At 37.7% G+C, this 21078-nt stretch overlaps 1 protein-coding gene across 1 annotated transcript in view; it reads left to right on the forward strand.

Moving 5' to 3' along the window:
* The window catches only part of IQCM (IQ motif containing M), a 244553-nt gene extending 234721 nt beyond the window's left edge, over positions 1 to 9832 (forward strand). The window contains exon 7 of the mRNA XM_036764995.1: positions 9720 to 9832. Within this exon, the coding sequence (XP_036620890.1) occupies positions 9720 to 9832 (113 nt within the window). The remainder of the gene's footprint in view (positions 1 to 9719) is intronic.
* The last annotated feature ends 11246 nt before the right edge of the window (positions 9833 to 21078 follow it).

Genomic DNA, 21078 nt, shown 5'->3' on the forward strand with positions numbered 1-21078 from the left:
CTTATATTATTGCATAGTATTAAGTTTCTCTTTTCTCATCGTTCCACAGGCAACATCTCTGATCATATTAGCATTCATATGCTATTTGTATTGCACACTGCTACTTTGATTTAACCACGGCTTGCACTAGCCCAGTTTGAGATGTCAAGGAACTCAAAATAGGGAGTTGAAGTCAAGATCCTGGCTCTGCAATTTACTGCGTGTCACTTAAATTCTCTGGGCCTCAGTCCCTCGTTTGTAAAATGAGAGTTTGACTAGCTGACTTCCAAGGTCCCTTCCAGCTCTAAATCTATGATTCATCCTAGAGATCTTTTAATTTGGCTATGAGGTTTATTGATAGTGTATTCACTAATCTGGTAGACAAAGGCAATGGAAGACATGTATGTCATGATTGTTTCATTATTATTATGTACATTAGTTAATTTTTTTTCTGGTTCTAAGAGGTGAGAATAGCAGGTTATTGTTAAATTTTAAATTTTAAAATAATTTTTATTTTTAATTTGTGAAATAATGCAAGCATTTCCATTGTCATAATATAATTTTTTTAAAATGACGATTGCACATGAAACTATAAATTTATTATGTACAACTTGCTATTCATTTTAAATATATAATAAAGTTGTCATGTAGCTTTCTTTTATTATTTGTTTTTCTTCCTTCCCCTGCCCTGCCTGTATCAGCAAGGCAATAATCACAACATTGACGATAATTGTGAATATGCCTGTGTAGTTCTGTATTGCAAAGTATGAGAGACTCTCCATATAGAAGGTAGAAGAAGTAAAACATTTATTCAGACACCAGAGGACCAGATCCCAAAACCAGTAAGTCCAATCCATCACAGCGGCAAAGAAATTAGTACACAATATCACAGCAGAGAACCACTCCATCCCAAAGCCATCTGCCCCCCTGCTGGCTCCGTCCCACAAACACTCACAAATCCTAGCTCACTAATTGCCTGTTTCCTTCTCTTCCCATGGTTCTAACTTGCTCTGAGCATTACCTGTTCCACCCTTCTAGGCTAGGTCTACTTGTTCAGCAAGCTCCTCCCACTACACGTGACTTGGGCTTCCTGTGATATAAGTAGGTCACATGGGTCTATTAATGGGTGGGAAAGATCTTCAAATTTACATTGTCATTAGACACAAATGTGTGTGTGTGTACATGAACACATATACATATGTGTGTATACACATATGTTGTGTATGTATGTGTGTATATATACATATATACATATATGTATACACACACATATATATATGTATATATATATATACACACACACATATCATTCTATGCATACTAAGAGAAAGAAGCTCTGTCTAGAACTTCAAACTGATCCAAGTGACTCCAAGATGGTCAGAGAAGGCCTCTTTTATAATCAAAAGGATAGGGAGCCAGAGCCTTTTTTTTCTTCTTACAAAAGCATTGATCTAAGATATGAAGACCTTAGAAATCTTTGAATTCATCAAGTATAGAAGGCTAGGTAAAGATGAACCCAAGGTTGGTAGAGTTCCTTTTGTGTTGAAGCGTTGTACCTATTGACTCATCCATCATCACAGCTCTTTCTGTCTATCTCTCCTCCCTCCAGAGAAGGGGACTTCAGCTGAAGAATTCATCAGCAATTTAAAGGGCCACCTTAAATTCCCTTCCTCTTTGGATTCATCTCTTTCTTCCCTTCCGCTTTAACTTCTATGCTGTACCATGTTTCCTTCTTACATAGTCATATACCCTGACCCCTGTACCAACTCCCATTTCTTAATGATAATTGCTTTTCATTCATTCATTCATTCATTTATTCTTCTGCCACTCAAGACCCATTTAGAATATGGATATTATCTTCATTTTCTCTAACATATGCCCCTTTCCCCCCACTGATTATTTTTAGAGTTTCTCTCTCTCTCCTCACTTTTCTTCTCTGTGGACCTCAGAAAATATCTTGCCCATTTCAGGCCACTCTTGTTGTTTGTAAGTGTAATGTAGTAAGAAAACTGTTATCGGGAGTCAGAAGACCTGAGTTTGAGTCTCAGTTCTGACACTAGCTGTGTCACTTTGGAAAGGTCCTTGGGATAACCTCTCTGAATATTGGTTTTCTTATCTATAATATGGAAATGATAATACTTAAACTATTTACTTCTCTAGAGGGTTCTGGATAAAATGCTTTTTAAAGCTTAAAGCACAATAGAAATGTGAGCTGCTACTATGATCTTTGTCTGAAATCCAGCTTCTTATCTTTACCCATTTCTTCCTGAAACAACACTTACTATCCTCCCACTTCATCAGCTTCCCTGGTGGCTTCCCTCCAATCATCTAAGAAGTACTTAATTTTGAAAGCTCAGCACTCTTATTTCCTCTGTGTCTCCTGAGCCCTTGAAGCTGGTCAAACTGTGCTTATCTCCCTTTGATTCCTTTTATTTATTGGACCTACACTTGGGAGTTGACATAAATATCCTTTCCTCCCTATAGGCATAGATTCTTTTATTCACCGGGAGACAGTGCCATATCCCATTCCTCCACACCTAAACAAATATTTCCTGACTATGTGTTATACACAAATTATTTCTTGGGGGATAAGTTGCCAAAGTTCTTTGAGTTTCATTTTTTCACTTCTGTAAAATGGGGATAATACTTATGTCACCTAGCTGCCTCACAATAATACAGCTGTTATTTTATGTGCATTTATTATTATGAATACTCTCCTCTTCCTCAACCTCTTTCTTCTCTTTCTCTTCTCAACTTTGATTGTCCCCTCCATAAGATATAATTCTGCTCCTAAAAATGTGATTATACATGTTCCTTGTCCTATCCTCCTTCTGTCATAGTTTCATTTCATACTTCTTTTCATAGTCCAAACTCAATGCAAATCTGTGATTTTTACTGAAACTATTCAAACCTGTATGAGCTGAGTCACTTCGTGTCTTTTAAATATGGATGATTTCTTTATGGTCAACTTCTGGTAAACATCAGATTCCCCATGCTTACCTACACCGGTCCTTAAATGACGGACATGTAGCATCCAATCAAAGTTTTTAGACATTAGTTAGAGTGCTATCATTCTAGACATTGTGAGGCCCAAATGAGAAATGGGATGTAAAGCACTTTGCAAACATTAAAGCCCTATGCTAATGTTAGTTATCATCACCACGACCACCCTCATTGTCACCACCACCGTCACCACCGTCATCACCACCGTCACCACCGTCACCACCGTCGTCACCACCATCGTCACCATCATCGTCACCATCGTCACCATCATCGTCACCACCCTCGTCACCACCGTCATCACCATCGTCACCATCATCGTCACCACCGTCATCACCATCATCACCACTGTCATCACCATCATCGTCACCACCGTCAACACCATCGTCACCACCGTCATCACCATTATCACCATCATCGTCACCACCGTCATCACCATTATCACCATCATCACCACCACCATCATCATCATCATCATCAGCCTATAGTCACAAGGCTTCCAGTCTTCCAATGTCTTCATTCCCTCAGTTTGCTACTGCATTCCTGCTACCTTCAAGCAATATAGCAACATGCTGGTAAATGTTTAATAGGTAGGCTTTCTCGGGGGAAATACACACACACACACACACACACACACACACACACACACACACACAAATACAAACAGACATTTCACCTTCCACATGACTGGAATGCACTCCCTGCTGATTTCCACTTCACAGAATTTGACTTCTTTGAAGACTCAACTCATACACCCAGCTTCCACATGAAGCCTTTCCTTACCTCAGCCCCACATAATATGATCCTCCTTTCCTAACCACCTTATATTTAACCACTTTGTATTTATATCTATCTTGTATACACTTATATATGTAGATATCATCTCATATTGATAAAATATAATCTTGGGAGCAAGAATTGTTTCCTTTTTGTCTTTATAGGTCCTGCACTTAGTATAGTACTTAGTACATTGTAGGTACTCAATAAATGCTTGTTGATTAGTTGTCGGCAGTATCCATTCAATCTATATATAGTTATTGGACCATGTCTTATTCTAGAGTGGGCATTTTCCCCAGTGACTAAAAATAGGGTTTTGATTATAAGAGCCATTTATTAAATGCCTATAGGCAACTAGGTGGTGCAGTGGATAAAGCACTGGGCTTGGAATCAGGAAGACTCTTCTTTATAGGTTCAAATCTGGCCTCGGACAAGTACTAGCTGTGTGACCCTGGCAAGTCACTTAACCCTGTTTGCCTCAGTTTCCTCACCTATCAAATGAGCTGGAGAAGGAAATGGCAAACTACTCCAGTATCTTTGCCAAGAAAACTCCAAAATGGAGTCATGAAAAGTCTGAAATGACTGAACCACAACCACAACATCAACAATAACATTAAATTCTTTGTTTTCTGTTTTAATCAGCTGAAGTCACAGGTCACCCTGGGTGGGTGAAAGAATTTTCAGAGGAATAGATAGTAACTTTGTAGACCTGAAATCACCCAGCTGGAATAAAATAGGCGAAAAAAACCCCAGCATTGTTTTAGTTGGGGCTGAAACTGAGCTGTTGGTTTAGCATGGGTGTTAAGATATGACCTCTAGTTCAACTAATCAGACTGATTTCCCCACCCCCACCCCCACTTTTTACCATGTTGTTGACTGTCATGGAGATACAGTCTAAAAGGCGATAATAGCTTTGTTCAGTCCTTAATTGGTCGTAGCCCTTATTACACCAATCAGTACTTTGTTCATATGTTCTATAGTTACTGCCAAGTGGATTTTCATTCTTTGAGACTTATCTCCCCATTCCCTACCCCACCTTTCTCCTTTAAAAAATCCTTTGCCCAAAACTCATTTTTCAAAAAAGATGAAGGCCAGTGATATTTACTCATTTAGTACCTATTTCATTTTTATTCCATCTATTTTCATTATAAACTTCTTTTTTTAGAGATAATATCTTTCACTTATTTTGCATACCCCATGACATCCAGCATGGTGCAAGACATCCAGGCTTATTAGGAATGATAGACTTAGAAGTGGAAATAGTCTTATAAATCATCTTTTGCAGCCCCTTCCTTTTATAGATGAGGACACCGAAACCCAGAGAGGAGATGTCGCATGGGTAAGCACATAACAGAAAACCAATGAATATGTGATGTTGACTTTGATGTTTTCATTTATTGTGGTGAAAGGAGTGTTGGATTTGGTGTCGGGGATGCCTGAGTTTGCATCATGCTCCTGGTACTAGCTATTTGACTATGTGCAAGTCACTCAAGCCCAACTGAGCCTCAGTTTCTTCATTTGTAAAGTGCAAGGGGTGTGATAATATGTTAGAGGTTTGTCGCAAGGATCAAATGAGATAATGGACACAAAGTACTTTGTAAACTTTAAATTGTTACTTACGTAAATGTAAATTTTAGCTATTCTTATTGTTGAGAGTTAACCTGACCTGGCAAACAGAAGACTGGCCTTGGAATTGGTAGACCTTTGTTTACATGTCTTACGTCTGAAACATAATAGCCATGGCACCCACTACCTCTTAGTGTTTGTTATAGGTAGGTAGCACTTTGAGACTCTATGGTTATAGACTGGTTTCAGAGCCCTATGGGTAGATGGAGTTTCCACACAAGGAATTCACTAAACAATTGAGTTCACACACACAAATATAATTATTACTGTTCTTGTCTCTGACCAAAGTAATGATTGAAGTAGCGTTTATTCTCACTGAAGTACCTAGCAACCTTGAGAAAGTCCCAACTTTGAAGGGAAAGGAGGAAGGTTGGAGGATCTCTCAGATCCTTGCCGCTTAGAATCACACGATCCTAGCTCTTAGTCAATGAGGATTCCATTTTAAAAGGACATGTGAAGAAAGACACTATCTGCATCCAGAGAAAGAACTGATAAATAGAAATATGTGTAGAACAATTTTTCATATATTTGTGTCTGAGGGGAGCCACTTTTAGGGTGGGGCAAGAAGTGAAGAAAAAAAGGAAAAGTAGAAATTTTCATGATATCTTTATTATATATTTAAAAGGAAGAGCAAGTTGCATATAATAGATTTGCAGTTTTGTGTGCAATAATTTTTTATTATATTGTTATGGAAATTCTTGTTTTATTTCATAAATTAAAAATAAAATAAGAAAACATTTTTTTAAAAAAAGGCTATAAGGCACAAAGTAGCCAGGAGTATAGTATCACTTCACAACATGAGGGGAATTATGAGCCCTGTTAATTCATTTCAGCAAATATTTTTGTGAAATATCTACTATGTATAAAGCACTTTAATGAGTGTTGGGATTATGAAAATGAACAAATACACAATTCCTGCCCTCAAGCAGTTTATCATCCACCGAGAGGAATACAATGCAAGCATGATATTAAATAGAATAAAAGAGGGGCAAAATAGAGATTCAAAGAACTATAGGAAAATTTGAGGGAACTCTCTCCATTCAGCTGGAGGAATCAGGGAAGGCTTCATGGAATAAGTAACACCTATGACTAGCCTTGAAGGAAGGAGTGCTAAACTAGTGGTATCAAAATCAAATAAAAATGGGGTTCACTAAACTATAGGTAAGGATCCCTGTTGGTCATAGATTGACTTAGAATACCATATGTTAACATTATCTGTGTCTTATTGTATGTTTAATTATTTTGCTAAATATTTCCCAATTGCATTTTAGTCAGGCTCCTGTCATACTTGGAAGGTTGTGGGCCCTGCAAATTACATTTGACACCTCTCAGCTAAACCACTGACAATGAGGGAGAGGGTTCCAGGCACCAGGTGGGGTTCGAGGTAGGAGTTCTGCAGGATTGAGAAGGGCCAACAAGGTTTGTAAGAGTCAAGTGTCTAGTCTGGCTGAAACATTAAGTGAATGCAGAGGATTCACTTGAAATAAGTTTGGAAAAGTAGGCTAGACTCTGATTGGCATTTAAATAACAGACTATGGGGTTTGTATTTTATCCTATGAGAAAATTCAAAACAATATTAAAATAATAGTTTTTCCTGCATTACTTAACCAAATAAAAGGAAATAAAAAATAACTTGCTTCCAATTAAAAATAGAAGAGAAGAAGCATCCTCCTTTTAGTATTTCAGAATTGAGGGACTTGGATCTAGAAGAGATTTTAGGAATCCTCTAGTCCAGGGGTTCTTAATATTTTTGTGCATGTCATAGAGTCCTTTGGAAGTTCGGTGAACTTACATACCCCTTTCGATAATCATTTTTTTAAATGCATAAAATAAAATACATAGGATTAGAAAGGAATAGATCATATTACAACAGTTTGTAATCTGTCTAAGCTAATTCATGGACCTCTTTAAATCTATCCAAGGAACTCTTTGGGGGAGTCTTTGGGTTCTGGATTAAGAACCCTCAATCAAGTCTATTCCTCAGCTCAGAGATGGACAAGCTGAGGCCAAAGAGATTAATGTTCTAAAGCAATACATAAGAGAAATAGCATGACAAAGAGTACTGGTGAGTGGCAGGGATACGTGGTTCTATCTAAAGCTCCTTGTGATAACATAGTGGGATGTCAGCCTCTCTCCAGGCTATCTCCAGTTTTCCTGATTGATATAAGGGCACTGGACTCAGATGGTCCCGGGAGGAGAAATTGAGGCACACCCTCCCTCACTCAAATCAAAGTCAACTGCAAGTCATGTCATCATCTCCCTGATATCATGGTCCTTTTTGAAAACAAAGGACAAACCACAACCACACAACCACAACCACACACAGCAAAGGATCATAGGGAGAAGAAGGTAGTAATCACACATATTACTGTTTTTAACTCTTCTTCATTCTCTCTGTATCACTTCATACAAGTTTTTCAATATTTCTATGTATTCTTTATATTCCATCATATTCAAATATCATAATTTGTTCAACAGCTTATTATTTATAGACACACCATTTATAGGTATACCATAGGCATTTCCTGTGGGTACTGTGGATAGTACCACGATGAATATTTTCATACTGAAAAGATATTTTGTTGTTGTCAATGACTGCCTTAGGGGCATCAACCTGGTGAAGGGATCACTGTGTCAATATGTATGAAAATTTTGTAATTTTTCTTTTCGTATTTCCAAAATGTTCTCCAAACTTCTTAAAGGTATTCAGAACTCTCCAAGTAGCAAACTAGTAGGAGCTGGCAACATTTTGCTTAGTTTCTAAAATACAAGATACTCTTGTAGCTAACTTGTTTGATAGCTGACACCTTAATGTAAATAAATTTATCTTATTGAAATTATTTAGGAATTTTTCAACTAATCTCTAACTGCATAAACTTGAGTGTACATTTAAATTTTTTTTATTTTTTTTTCTTTTTGCATGGGGGAAGGCTGGCCAATTGGGGTTAAGTGACTTGCTGAAGGTCACACAGCTAGAAAATGGGTCAAGTGTCTGAGGTCGGATTTGAACTCAGGTCCTCTTGACTCCAGGGCCAGTGCTCTACTCACTGTGCCACCTAACTGCTCCCACCCCAAAGTTAAGCTAATGGATATGCCATGTGTTTGGGGTTGGTCTAACAACATAAGATAGTTGATTAAAAGATAGGACTTCATAGTTTGTTAAAAGATAGGATATACATATGTACTTTCTAAGTTTGTATCTACATTTTCTAACATTGAGTTTTATGGCCATTTAAAATTGCCTTCATTTACAAATTGTAGTTACTGTGCATAATGCTATCTTGACTCTTCTTTATTCCCTCTGCCTCACTTCATATTTCTTTTAACATTTCTCTGTATTCTTTATATTATGTCATATTTATATGTCATAATTTGTTCAAGTTTCCAAGTTTTTAGGAAGACATTTTCCATTCCTAGGACTATTGTAGCTAGTATCACTATGAATAGGGCAGCTAGGTGGCGCAGTGCTTCGAGCATTGAACTTGGAATCAGGGAGACTCCTCTTTATGGGTTTAAATCTGGCCTCAGACACTTACTTGCTGTGTGACTCTGGGCAAGTCACTTAACCATATGGCAAACCACTGTAGTATCTTTACCAGGAAACTCCCAAATGGGTCACAAAGAGCCGGACACGACTGAAGCAACTGAACAACAAAATCACTGTGAATATTTTCATATAACAATCTTTTGTTGTTCTCAATGATTTCCGTGGGGCATCAACCCAGCAATGGAATCACTGGGTTAAAATGTATGAGTGGTTTTAAATTTTTTCTTTTCATATTTCCAAAATGTTTTACAAACTTGATAAAGTATTCACAACTCTCTAAGCAACAAACTAATATGAAACTGACTGCATTTTATTGAATTTCTGAAATAGCAGGCACCCTTGAAATAACTTACTTAATAATTGACTCCTTAATGTGTAAATGAATTTAACTTATTAAAACTCTTTAGGAATTTGGAATATGGTCTTTTATATCCCTTCTATTTTCCCATTTTGACTGGCCTTAAATCTCAGCTATCATTTGTCTTCAAAGAGCTTATATTCTGCTAGAGAAGCTTGCCTCCTGCTGGTCTGAAAGAAAAGGATATAAAGCTTGAGGAAGTTACACTACTTCTTGCTGCTACAGTAACTCTTCTTGGCTCTGAACTTACAGGAGGGGAGAGTGTGTTGGCCCCTATCTCTGGACCAGTCTGTGAATTAAGATTGCCAACTTCTGGCAGATACTCAGAATATATAACATTTCTGTATTTATAGCATTGGAAAGAATCTTTCTCAATTGCTAATCAACAAATTAATGTTTTTGTTTGTTTATTTGTTTTTTGTGTGTTTTTAGTTGCTGGACACCCAATAATAAAGAAAGCTGACATTCGGGTCGTTGGAAAATTAGTAGCCAGGTCCATGAGAGAGAGGAAAATGAAAATACGCTTCACATCGCCAGATAAGTAATCAGGTGAACGAGTATCAAAATTTTATCTTTGAATTTGCTGAGATGAATTGACTTATTTGTGGAGAAAACAATAATCCAGATCATACTATGGACAAATTTAATGGCTAAAAGAGGAAAAGAAAAAGAATCTCTAAGCATAGAAAGATGTGACAAATTAGCAATCTAGTGATTTCCCATAAATTGTTTACATCTGCTTTATCATACCAATAAACATGAATGTAATTAAAAGTAAAAAAAAATGTCTCTTTTTGGACAGCTGATTTTGCTTTGCCATATTACCAGAAAATGTCAGCATCATTAAATCTTTGAATTTAGAAAAGATCTTGGAATCATTCCCAATTCTTACCTGAAGCATGACCCTCTTGTAGAATTCCCAAATATGCAAATTTGAAGGCATACAAAGTTAGGTAGGATGGATAATTGGATGAATAAGAAAACTCACATCCAGCTGCAATGCCATGGTTTCAAATAATAGGCTGAACTTAACAAGATTAATTCATAGAGATATGTGTAAAGGCCTAAACATAGCTTCTGAGCCAGCTGATGGTGCAGTAGAGTGCTGGAGCTGGCGTTTGGAAGACCTGAATTCAAATATAACCTTAGACACTTATTAGCCATATGATTCTGAATCACCTAACCTTTGTGTGTCCCTCCACTGGGGAAGGAAATGGCAAACCACTCCAGTATCTTGGCTAAGAAAACCCCATGGAGGATATGGTCCATGGGGTCACGAAGAGTCAGACATGACTGACTGAATGAGTATAGCTTCAAAAACTCAGTAGCTAAAGTAGAGAGTGATGTAGATGTGGAGAGACCGCAGTTCATATGGAAAAGGGGTGGGGCTTTTAAATGACTACAAGTTCAATATGAGTCAACAACGCTCTACGACTGGCAAAACAAACAAACAAAACCAAACCACAGCAAACCATGAGTATTAATCCTGGAAGTTCTGATTGCAATCATTCATTTTCCACATAAACACCTCTGGTGATCCATTTCAGCCCTGCCATTTTCAGCTATGTAATATTGGATGAGTCACTGCAATTTTGAGATCCTTAGTTTGCCCATCTTTCAAACGGGAATAATAAAATTTGAACTACCAACTTTAAAATTGGAACTACTGACTTCACAGAGCTGTTGTGCAGATCAAATGAAATAATTTTTGTAAAGTGGTTTTTAAACCGTAAGACGTTATATAAATATAAGCAGTTATTATTGTCATTGGCTATGTGATAGCCTGCTCAATTTTTTCATTAAATTTTTTTATATCTTTTGATTTAATGTTACCCTCATTTCCAAATGTATTTCAACCTCCCACTTCTCCCTAACATCTATGCTTTGTAACAAAGAATAAAAATAGAAAACATGTATTTCAGCAAAATCAACCAATATATTACCTGACTCTGATAGCATATGGAATATTCAATACCCCATAATCCCCTACCTAGAGGAGAGGGAGGGGGGCACATTTTCTAAACTCTATAGTCAAATTTAATTATTATTATTACAAGTATTCACTTTCGGTTTTTTGTTCTTTCATATTATTACATAAAATTGTTTATGTTATAGAATATTTTATTATTCTTATATATTTGAATTGTTATAGTCATTGTGCATATATTTTTTCTAGGTTGTCTTTCTTTTATTCTGCTATTGCTATGTGACAAACTCATTTCTTTTAACAATCATACATATCCTCGGTGATACCTTTAATGATCCTTTCCCCACACAAGTCATCTCTGATAATATAGCCTGCTTATACTTTTACATTGCTCTTTGGGTCACCTAAAATTTTAATTCTTCAGTGGTTGTGGTATTCATAGATATGCAGAAGAACATTGACCTTAAAAGATGGGTTTGGGGCTTAGAGTAGCTTGGAATCATTGAAAGAGATGCACAGTTACCCAAATGCAATACAATCCATTTTCTCCTCTTCCTCCTCCTCCTCTTCCTCCTCCTTCTCCTCTTCCTCCTCCTCCTCCTCTTCCTCCTCCTTCTCCTCTTCCTCCTCCCCCTCCTCCTCTCCTCCTCCTCTTCCTCCTCCTCCTTCTTCTTTTTCCTCATCATCCTCCTCCTTTTCCTTCTCCTTCTTCTTCTCCTCCTCCTTCTCCTTCTTCTTTTTCCTCCTCCTCCTCTTCCTCCTCCTTCTCCTCTTCCTCCTCCTTCTCCTCTTCCTCCTCCTCCTCCTCTCCTCCTCCTCTTTGTCCTCCTCCTTTTTCTTTTTCTCCTCCTCCTCCTCCTTCTCCTCCTTTTCCTTCTCCTTCTTTTTTTCCTCCTTCTCCTCCTTCTTCTTTTTCTCCTCCTCCTCCTCCTCCTTCTCCTTGCATAGCTCATTTCCATTCATAGCAGAAATCTAATATATATGCACTTAGACTAACTCAGTGATTCCCCGTCAGTTTCATATTCTAGCCTGGACAATAGATTCATTTGTCCTTTCCCATGTGAATCATTAGGTTACTCTACTGTGAGTGTTTTTGGAGATCACTGAGGAGGCCTTCTTGTACTGCCCTGGGCCTTGATGCAATGTGGAATTAGTTTATGGAATATTGAATTATGTACTGAACACTGAGTTGGGTTGCTGAACACTGTTAGGAAAACAAACACCGAGTCAGGGTACTGCATACTGAATTGGGGTATTGAATACTGAGTATAGATATTGAATACTTTAGATACTGACTGATGCCTTTTGGTCCTGAATTCAGAATGGAGTACAGAATATTGAATTTTAGTACAAAATTCTGAACCTGGTGCTAAATATTCATTTTCAGATAATGACTTCTGAGTTTAGATATGGAATACTGAGTCTGGATATGTGATAGTGCATGTGCACATGGAATTCTGACTTTGGAAATTGAATACTGAGTTTGAATACTGAATGCTGATTTTCAGTTTGGGTACTTACACCGAGGTAAGGCACAGAATACAAAATACTGTTTGGTTACTGAATACTAAGGGTTTTTTTTGTATAGAATACTGAGTTTGGGTATTTAATGCTGAACTTAAAAAATACCAAACACTGAATTTTGTTGTAGAATACTGATTTTGAATGATTAACATTAAATTGGTATGCAGACTTTGGGGACCAAATATTGTCTTAGATACTGAATTCTGTTTTGGGGTACTGACTGCTGAATTTCTACATTGAATCCTGAGTTTGGTTATATGGTGTCAAGTTGCAGTATTAATAGTTGAGTGTGGGACAAAACACTGAGTCTTGAGAATGAATACTAAGTTAGCAACTGAATCAAGGAACCTTAAGGCAACCTATTATCTATGAGGAAAGGCAGTGGTATTGAATAATCATGATATTTAACATTTATATAGTGCTTTAAGGTTTGCAAAGCACTTTACAAATATTATCTCATTTTATCTTTGTAACAGAAGTATATGCTATCATTTGACAAATAAGGAAACTGAGGCAAGCATGGACATACCAAATGAGAAAATATTTGTAAAGCTCTTAGCACAGTGCCTGGATACTTTATAAAACTATTTTAACTATTATTATAATTATGTTTTCATGTTTAGTGACTTGCCCAGGGTTATGTAAGTGTCTGAGGCTATGTTCGAACTCAGGTCTGCCAGAATAATTTAGCTTGGCATGAAATACATTATTCTAAGCAGCTATTGCAGCTATGCTGCACAGAGTAGGCATTTAATGGGCAAATCACTTCACCCTGTTTGCCTCAGTTTCCTCATCTGTAAAATGAGCTAGAGAAGGAAATGGCACCACTCCAGTATCTCTGCCAGGAAAACCCCAAATGGGGTCACAAAGAGTTGAACATGGCTGAAAATGACTCAACAACAACAACATGTTTATTGGGTAAAATAAGCACTACAGGTATTAAGTGGCAGAGTGGCATAAAAGGAGAGCTCACCCACTTTGTGTTATGGCAGGTATTTGTCTAATTTGTGTATTAGCCCATATAAATGTGTTATTTGCTTGCATTGACATTTTGTTCCATGGCTTCTGGGGCTGGATTGCCTTTGGGGAATGACAAAGTTCTTTTAATGACCTCAAGCTCCTCCCTGAAACAAAGGCCTTGGTTTTTAATACCAGTATTCTCTCAGTGTTGTTATATGACTGCAAATCATAGAACCCTATAGTCTTCAAAGAAATGAAATTAAGGATCACCCAAACAGCGATGGAGAAGTGCATGCTGGGTATGAACAATCTATAGCACTTCATGAATAATAAATTATGAAGGAAAAATGACATAACGGATGTCATCACAGAACATGGGCTGGTCATGAGAGTAGAGATAACTGTTGGACAATCCATGTGTTATTGTTTATATCCTCACAACATTATGAAGAATGACGAAGGCCTCTGATTTGGCAGGTTGACTCTTCTCACCATGTCCATGGCTCATAATAGCCCTGAGAGGACGTGGATAAGAACTGCGCAAGATGGACAAGCATGGCTGGATTACAGTTTGGATCACTGGAAGGTCAGCTAGCCTTCCCACGTCAGCGAGATCACAGATCTATTTGATTATATTGAATAGTTTTTAAAGAAGCTTGTTAATACGAAGGAAAGAATTTTGTAATCTTTGCCTGTGCAGAATAAGCATTGATATCTTTCCTACCTTTCAGTAGGATATGTTGTCTCCCATCACAGTTCGAGGGCATCTCTGTCCCATTTTGCTACGTTCTTAGCCAGGGGCTTTTTGGGTCCTTTCAAGATTTTCTTGGGTCCAAATCTCTGCCACTGTTTCCTAGTCAACCATTCTTCAATCACCAATTCTATGAGCTCGTTCTTCATGTGATGTTCTATGAATGTAGAGTAGGATCACATCCGCTTTAAGGGTAAGAGAAAGTGGATCCAGAAGAAGTGGAAGGGAACGAATATTTAAGTACCCGCTATGTGCTAGGCACTGCGCCACGCACTTTACAAATAATACATCATCACAACAACCCTGTAAGGCAGGTGGTATTATTATCCCCATTTTGCAGTCAAAGAAACTGAGGCACACAGTAACCAAATTATATGAAGAATATACAAGTACCATGTTACTGACATTGTGATGGGAGTTAGACAGAACCACATAGCTGGTGATAATGTCAGCCCAGGGTGTTGGTCAGATCAGATCTGAATAGCAAATTAAAATCTTTATGCATCATTTAGGGGAGGACATTGACGAACTTAAACACATTCAAAGGGGCAAGTGACCATGTCAAGGAAGGAATCAGGGACATGCCACATGAGTAGAATCAGAGTATTTAGCCTTGAAGAAGAAGATTTAGAGAACATATGTTAAATGTTCTCAGGTATTTGATAGGTTGTCACCTGGGACATTATTAGACTTATTCAGCTTGCCCCCAAAAGGCAGAATTAGAAATAATACATAAAAGTTAGAAAAGGATCAATTTGAACTCAATATAAAGAAGAACTTTCCAATAAGAGTGGTCCAAAAGTGTAATGATGTGCATTATTTGGTAGTTAGTTCTCCTTCATGAAAGGTGTCAAGGACATTGTAGATGGCCTTGATATTTGGAAGAGGGTGTTGGACAAAATTATCTCTGAAAATCTCTAACTCTGAGATTCTATGAGTACAGATCTGTTTAGGGGAACTATAGAAGGTACTATTGACCCACCAAAATTTGCTATCTAAAGATGACAAAACAGAAACAATTATCTGGCATTAATTTAATGTGTGAAGTTTCTTTTCCTTCATTTCTCTTGCTGACTCTTTCTCTGAGTTTGGAATAGATAAGATTAATACTACTTGAATTTGGCCCATGTGATCATTCACATTCTCCTCTGATTCAATCAGGAGAGACTTCATAGAAGAGATGGACTTATTTTTCCTTTAAAAAAAAGGAATATGGTAATTTGGAGGATGTGAACTGGTAGATTTCCATGTAAAGGGGATGATGGAAGATAAGGCTCAGAGTTGGGAACTAAAGAGGAAGCCAAATGGGACCCCTGTCCTCCTCGCCCCCCCCCAATTTTTAGCTTGAATTAAGTTGAAGGGATAGTATGAGAGAAGTGACAGATGCTATGTAGAATCAAGAAAACTGTCAAGGGGTATTGAGACTAAGTGATGAGATAAAAAGGAAGCGATAAGGTACGAGTAGTCAGTTTTGGAGAAATGAGTGTCAAAATCAAAACCCTTTTTGATGGACTTAAAATCTGAGGGGAAAATGATAAACATTGCTGCCCTAATGTCCTAAGAAGGAAATGGAATGCAACGAGTTTGGAGAAATGGCAAATTGTGCCGCTTTCACTTCACTGCAATCAAAGAACAGGTGGGCAAAAATGGTCTTAAAAAGGAAGAAATTTCTTGCACTGATTTATGTCCTAGTTCTAAGGTTAAAGGCCACCCTTACCACTGTGTTTCAATTTAAACTGGAAAAAAACCTGTATAGCTGATAAAAATTTTAAAGGTTGCTTGCCAGAGGAGTCACAAACACAGATTTGTTCTCAAGGTCATCAGTGACCTGCATCGACAGGGATGCAGCGTTGGTATGGTCCATTGCCCATGGTCTCAGCCACTCACTATGAAGGCTGAACACATGACTGGTGTGCCTGTGTGGTTCACTAGCTGGTACTGAGTAATGGAAAACACAAGGACAGAAGGCAAAGTTAGTACAGTTTGGTACTAAGAGGATTCCTAATGCCAACCCTTTCAGAAAAAAGAAACTCAACTTGTGATTCTCTACATCCATTTAATATGTGACATTGTCTAAAGTGAGATGACATGGAAGGACACAATTTCAGATATAACATTGTCCAGGCCTTTAAGTACGGGCACTAGTTTTATTACCAGATATCTGATGGCTAACATTGGAGTGGTGATATAAGAAAACTTAACTGTTTACGCTTCCCTTGGCTCCTACTATTTACAGATATAAATGCAGACACTTTACTACCTTCACCACCAACTGAAGGGTTCATAAGAAGCAGTTGAAGATGGGTGAATAGTGGTCAAGGACTCTATTCATACCTCTTCCCAGAAGGGGAAGTAAAGGGAATGATATAAAACATTTTTGTTTGTTTTTCTGCACAGTATTTCCTTCTACAAATTTTGTTAAGGTGGAGCAAGGAGGAAATCCTCAAGGAAGACTGAAAGAAGTACTCAAATTTTTTGGTTAATGTTGGTCATTTGACAATTTTACTGCTTCATTTTTAGCCCCTTCCACTGGAGGTAAACTGAGAGAGAATGTGAAACTCAAAGCAGAAGATATTAGAAGTGTTAGTAAAATTGCTGCTAGAAAAGGAAGCTGTAGCCTCATGATATAAAATACTATCTGCTTCCAGACAGAAAACTGATGGGCTCAGAGTAAAAATTGAAACATTAAAAAAAACTTTATTTTTGTTTCTTTCTTTGTTTCTCTTTCTTTCTTCATTTATTTGGAACATGGCTAACGTGGAAATATGTTTTGCATGAAAAAAAAGGATAAAAAGAAAAGGAAACTTTAAATTAACTGAGTTTCAATTCTCCTTCTGATCCTTCTGTGGATAATTGACTTTGTTCCCTCATACAGATTTTGAAGTTTTACTTTTGTGTTTTAAAAACAGTTTAGAGAGGAAATTTGACTTTAATGGAAAAAAGTTTTTTTCCTCCTTTTTCAGTAACTCTAAAACAGCTGAAAAGAACCTTTCAAATTAAAAGAAAAAAAAGAAAGAAAATCACACTTGAGACAAGTCCAAGCATGGTAATGAAGCTCCTACCAAACCATAATTAAATTTTAGCCTATTCCCATAGAATTACTTATGAGGAGAATTTGGCTAGATTTCCCCCCCTGCAAACAATGAGAACAGAAACATGGCATTATAATGGAAGGCGTTTGCATCCTTAAATATAGGGTTTGCTGGGGACGATTTTATCATCAATATTGGGTTAGGATAAAGTTGTCCTGCTTGGAAGAAAATGAGGAAAGATGTAAAGACTGTCAAAAATACTTTTGGAAAAATAAAATGTAATGTCTATCTATTTCTGATATTTAGAAAAGCAAAATATAGGGGATGTGTCTTTCTGGACCTTTATTTTAATATGCTTTAGTTCATAGTGACATTCCAGGTAAGAAATTATGACAAAAAAGTGTAGTAAAACTGCCAGCAAAGAAATATATGAGCAAATAAGAAGATGGAATGTGGTCAGATTTTTTGATAAAAGTATTAGTTCAAATTATTTATTTTTAATATTCTTCAAAAACATTTTAGTTTCAAATTCTCTCTCCCCCACCCAGTGGGAAGGCAAGCAATGTAATCTCAATTATACATATGAAATCATGTAAATGTATTTCCATGTTACCCGTGTTTCAAAAATAGCAAGAGAAATAAAGGAAGTTAAAAAATTGCACTGCAGTATGTATTTAGAGTTCATCAGTTCTCTCTCTAGAGGTGGATAGCATTCTTCGCCATGAGGCCTTTGGAATTGTTTGGTATCACTGTATTGATCAGAGCAGCTAAGTTGTTCACAGCTGATCATCATTAGAATATTGTCATTACTATGTGTATTGATCTCCTGGTTCTGTTCACCTCACTCTGGATCAGTTCATATAGGTCTTCCTAGGTTTCACTGAAACTATCCTGATAATCACTTCTTATAGCACAATAGTATTCCACCACCATAATATGCCCCAACTTGTTCAGCCATTCCCCAATAGGTAGAAATTCCCTCAATTCCCAAATGTTTGCCACATGTGATGAGATTAAGGCATAACTATGGACAGTCCATGTACTCCATTGGTGTCCTCATTATGTCAAGAGAAATGGAAGAATACCCCCAGCATATTGGGTCGACCCCTTGTGGCGAATCAATGGAAGGATATAGACAAGGGTCATGGGCAGGCACGGATGGATCGTGATGTGCACCATTGGATTGGTGAGATCACAGATCCATTTCAACATCTGAGTATGCTTGGACTTTCCTCATGTACTTTTCATTCTACTGGCTTTTCAATCTAACTACCTATGTACGGTCATGCACTATATACAGTGTCTTTTGGAGGAGTGAACTTCTATTAAAGTTCAGTGACAGTCCATCACTCTAGCTCTGTAGAAGACAGTTTAAGGTCAGTGAAAAGAAGTCTTCACTTTTCAAGAGTCAGTTTCTCTATCTAAATTGGCACTTGATGCTCATCAAAGAATAAGAAATATTGGCTGTGCTTGAAATGTCCATTGTATCTTTGAGCCAACTACCTGATGGAAGTCATCACTTATATGTAAATGAACTGTCAATGGCTTGCCACCGTTGGCAGTCACTGGACTGTGAAGGGTATGTCTTAATAAGAAGCACAGCTCTTCCCAGGCTTTGATTTACTGGAAATAAAAGAGAAAAGTCCTCTGAGACTACAAAGGACACTTGTTTCAGATAAAACGTCTAGACAGTAGCAATATATTTAGGGCTTTTATTATAGCAAAACTGCAAATTAGAATGGAGTGAGGAGAAAGTTCCTATGACCCAGCTGAGTTCAAAAACACCACTTCTGACTAGGGTAATATGATCTCCGAAACAGCAAAGTCCAAATTAAATCAAGGGGCATCCAGAGAGAACAGGGATAGTCCTGAGAACAAGAAGATATGCAAGGTTTGTTACATCTTTTAAATTGTCTAAGTTTTATATTATTTCTGACAACTGTCTTTTTTGCCTATTGTAACAATTCTCAGATTGATCGAGAGCTATCTGTGGCAATATAGGTGATTCTTGGGAGACTAGGCATCTTATAGAGGGTTCTCCCTTTCTCTCCCTCCCTCACCCTGACTCGCATCCCTAAATTGATAAAATTTGAAAACCTGAGCTCATTGTGAGAAGATAAATGTTGAAAGGATATTACTGTCAGGTCAATTCAACAAGTATTTCTAGGTCAAGCACTGTGCTAGATACTGGAGAGCCAAAGAATTGAGAGAGGGAGAGTCACTGGACCTCTTACTGATACTCTTAGTAGAGGGGATTTTCAGATGAGGAAACTCCCTGTACCAATGCAGGTCAGCACTTTTTCTTTTTTTTTTTTTTTTTGGCAACGTAGAGTCTTGAATATTACCTGGGGCATCAAGCAGTCAAATGACTTGCTCTTGGTCACAAAGCCAATAGAAGGCAAAGGTTGAACTTGAACCTGGTTAATCCTAACTCTGAACACAGCTCTATCCAACAGGCTTTGCTGCCTTTCAAGGAATAGTAAGTAAACTCTCAAAGAGTTTACATTTTACTACAATATTTAATCTTTATTAAGGTGGTAAATGTTCTTGGTCAGCAATCAGTCTCCCAACAAGCCCTTATTAGGCACCTAAATTGCAACCACTGTGGTAGGTGCTGCGGTTATAAAAACAGAAGTGAAATGTCTTCACCCTTAAGAAGCTTCCAGTCTATGGAGAGAGATAACATATGCACATACAGATCCATACAAAATAAACTTAAGGTAGTTTTGAGGAAAGAGCAAAAAAAAACTTTTTAAACTCCTTCAGAATCTGACCACTTCCTTCCTTTCCAGGCTTCTTTCACCTTACACCCCTCTGCTTACCCTGCAATTTAGTGACACTGGTCTCCATGCAATTCTTCATCTGGGACATCTTGTCTTCCTGACTGTGCATTCTCTTTGATTATCCTGTGTGCCTGGAATTCTCTCCCTCCTCAACCCCATCTCCTGGCTTCTCTGGTTTCCTTCAGATGCCAGCTAAAATCATCCCTCCTCTAAGAAGCCTTTCCTAATCCCTCTTAATGCTAGTGCCTTCCCTCCAAAGTCATTTCTGATTTATATGCCCTACATTCTGTTTATACATAGATGTTTGCATGTTGTCTCTCCCACTTTAGATTGCTCTTTGAGAGCAGGGACTTTTTAAAAAAATCTTTCTTAGTATCCTCAGCACATAGTACAGTGCCTGACACATAGTAGGAGTTTAATAAAAGCTTGTTGATTTGACTTGAGCTGTGCTAACTGCTGAACAGAGCAGTGAAAGCCTTATGTAGGAAATAACATTTGAACGGAGCTTTGAAACTAGGGATCTCTGGGGTAGCCAGATGGCCTGTCAGACAGAGTGCCAGGCCTGGAGTCAGGAAGACCTGACTAGCTGGGCTAATCACTTAACCCTGTTTACCTCAGTTTCCTCATTTGTAAAAATGAGCTGGAGAGGAAAATGGCAAACCACTCCACTATCTTTACCAAAAAAACCCCAAATGGGGTTACAAAGAGTCAGATATGACTCACCAACAACAAATGTTAGTTATAATTAGCCCGTTTTAGATTATCAATATAGCTTAGAAAGCCATTGATGAGAAGGTGATAAACGAGCCTGAGC

This window comes from Trichosurus vulpecula, chromosome 6 (genome assembly GCF_011100635.1).
Source record: "Trichosurus vulpecula isolate mTriVul1 chromosome 6, mTriVul1.pri, whole genome shotgun sequence".
NCBI lineage: Eukaryota > Metazoa > Chordata > Mammalia > Diprotodontia > Phalangeridae > Trichosurus > Trichosurus vulpecula.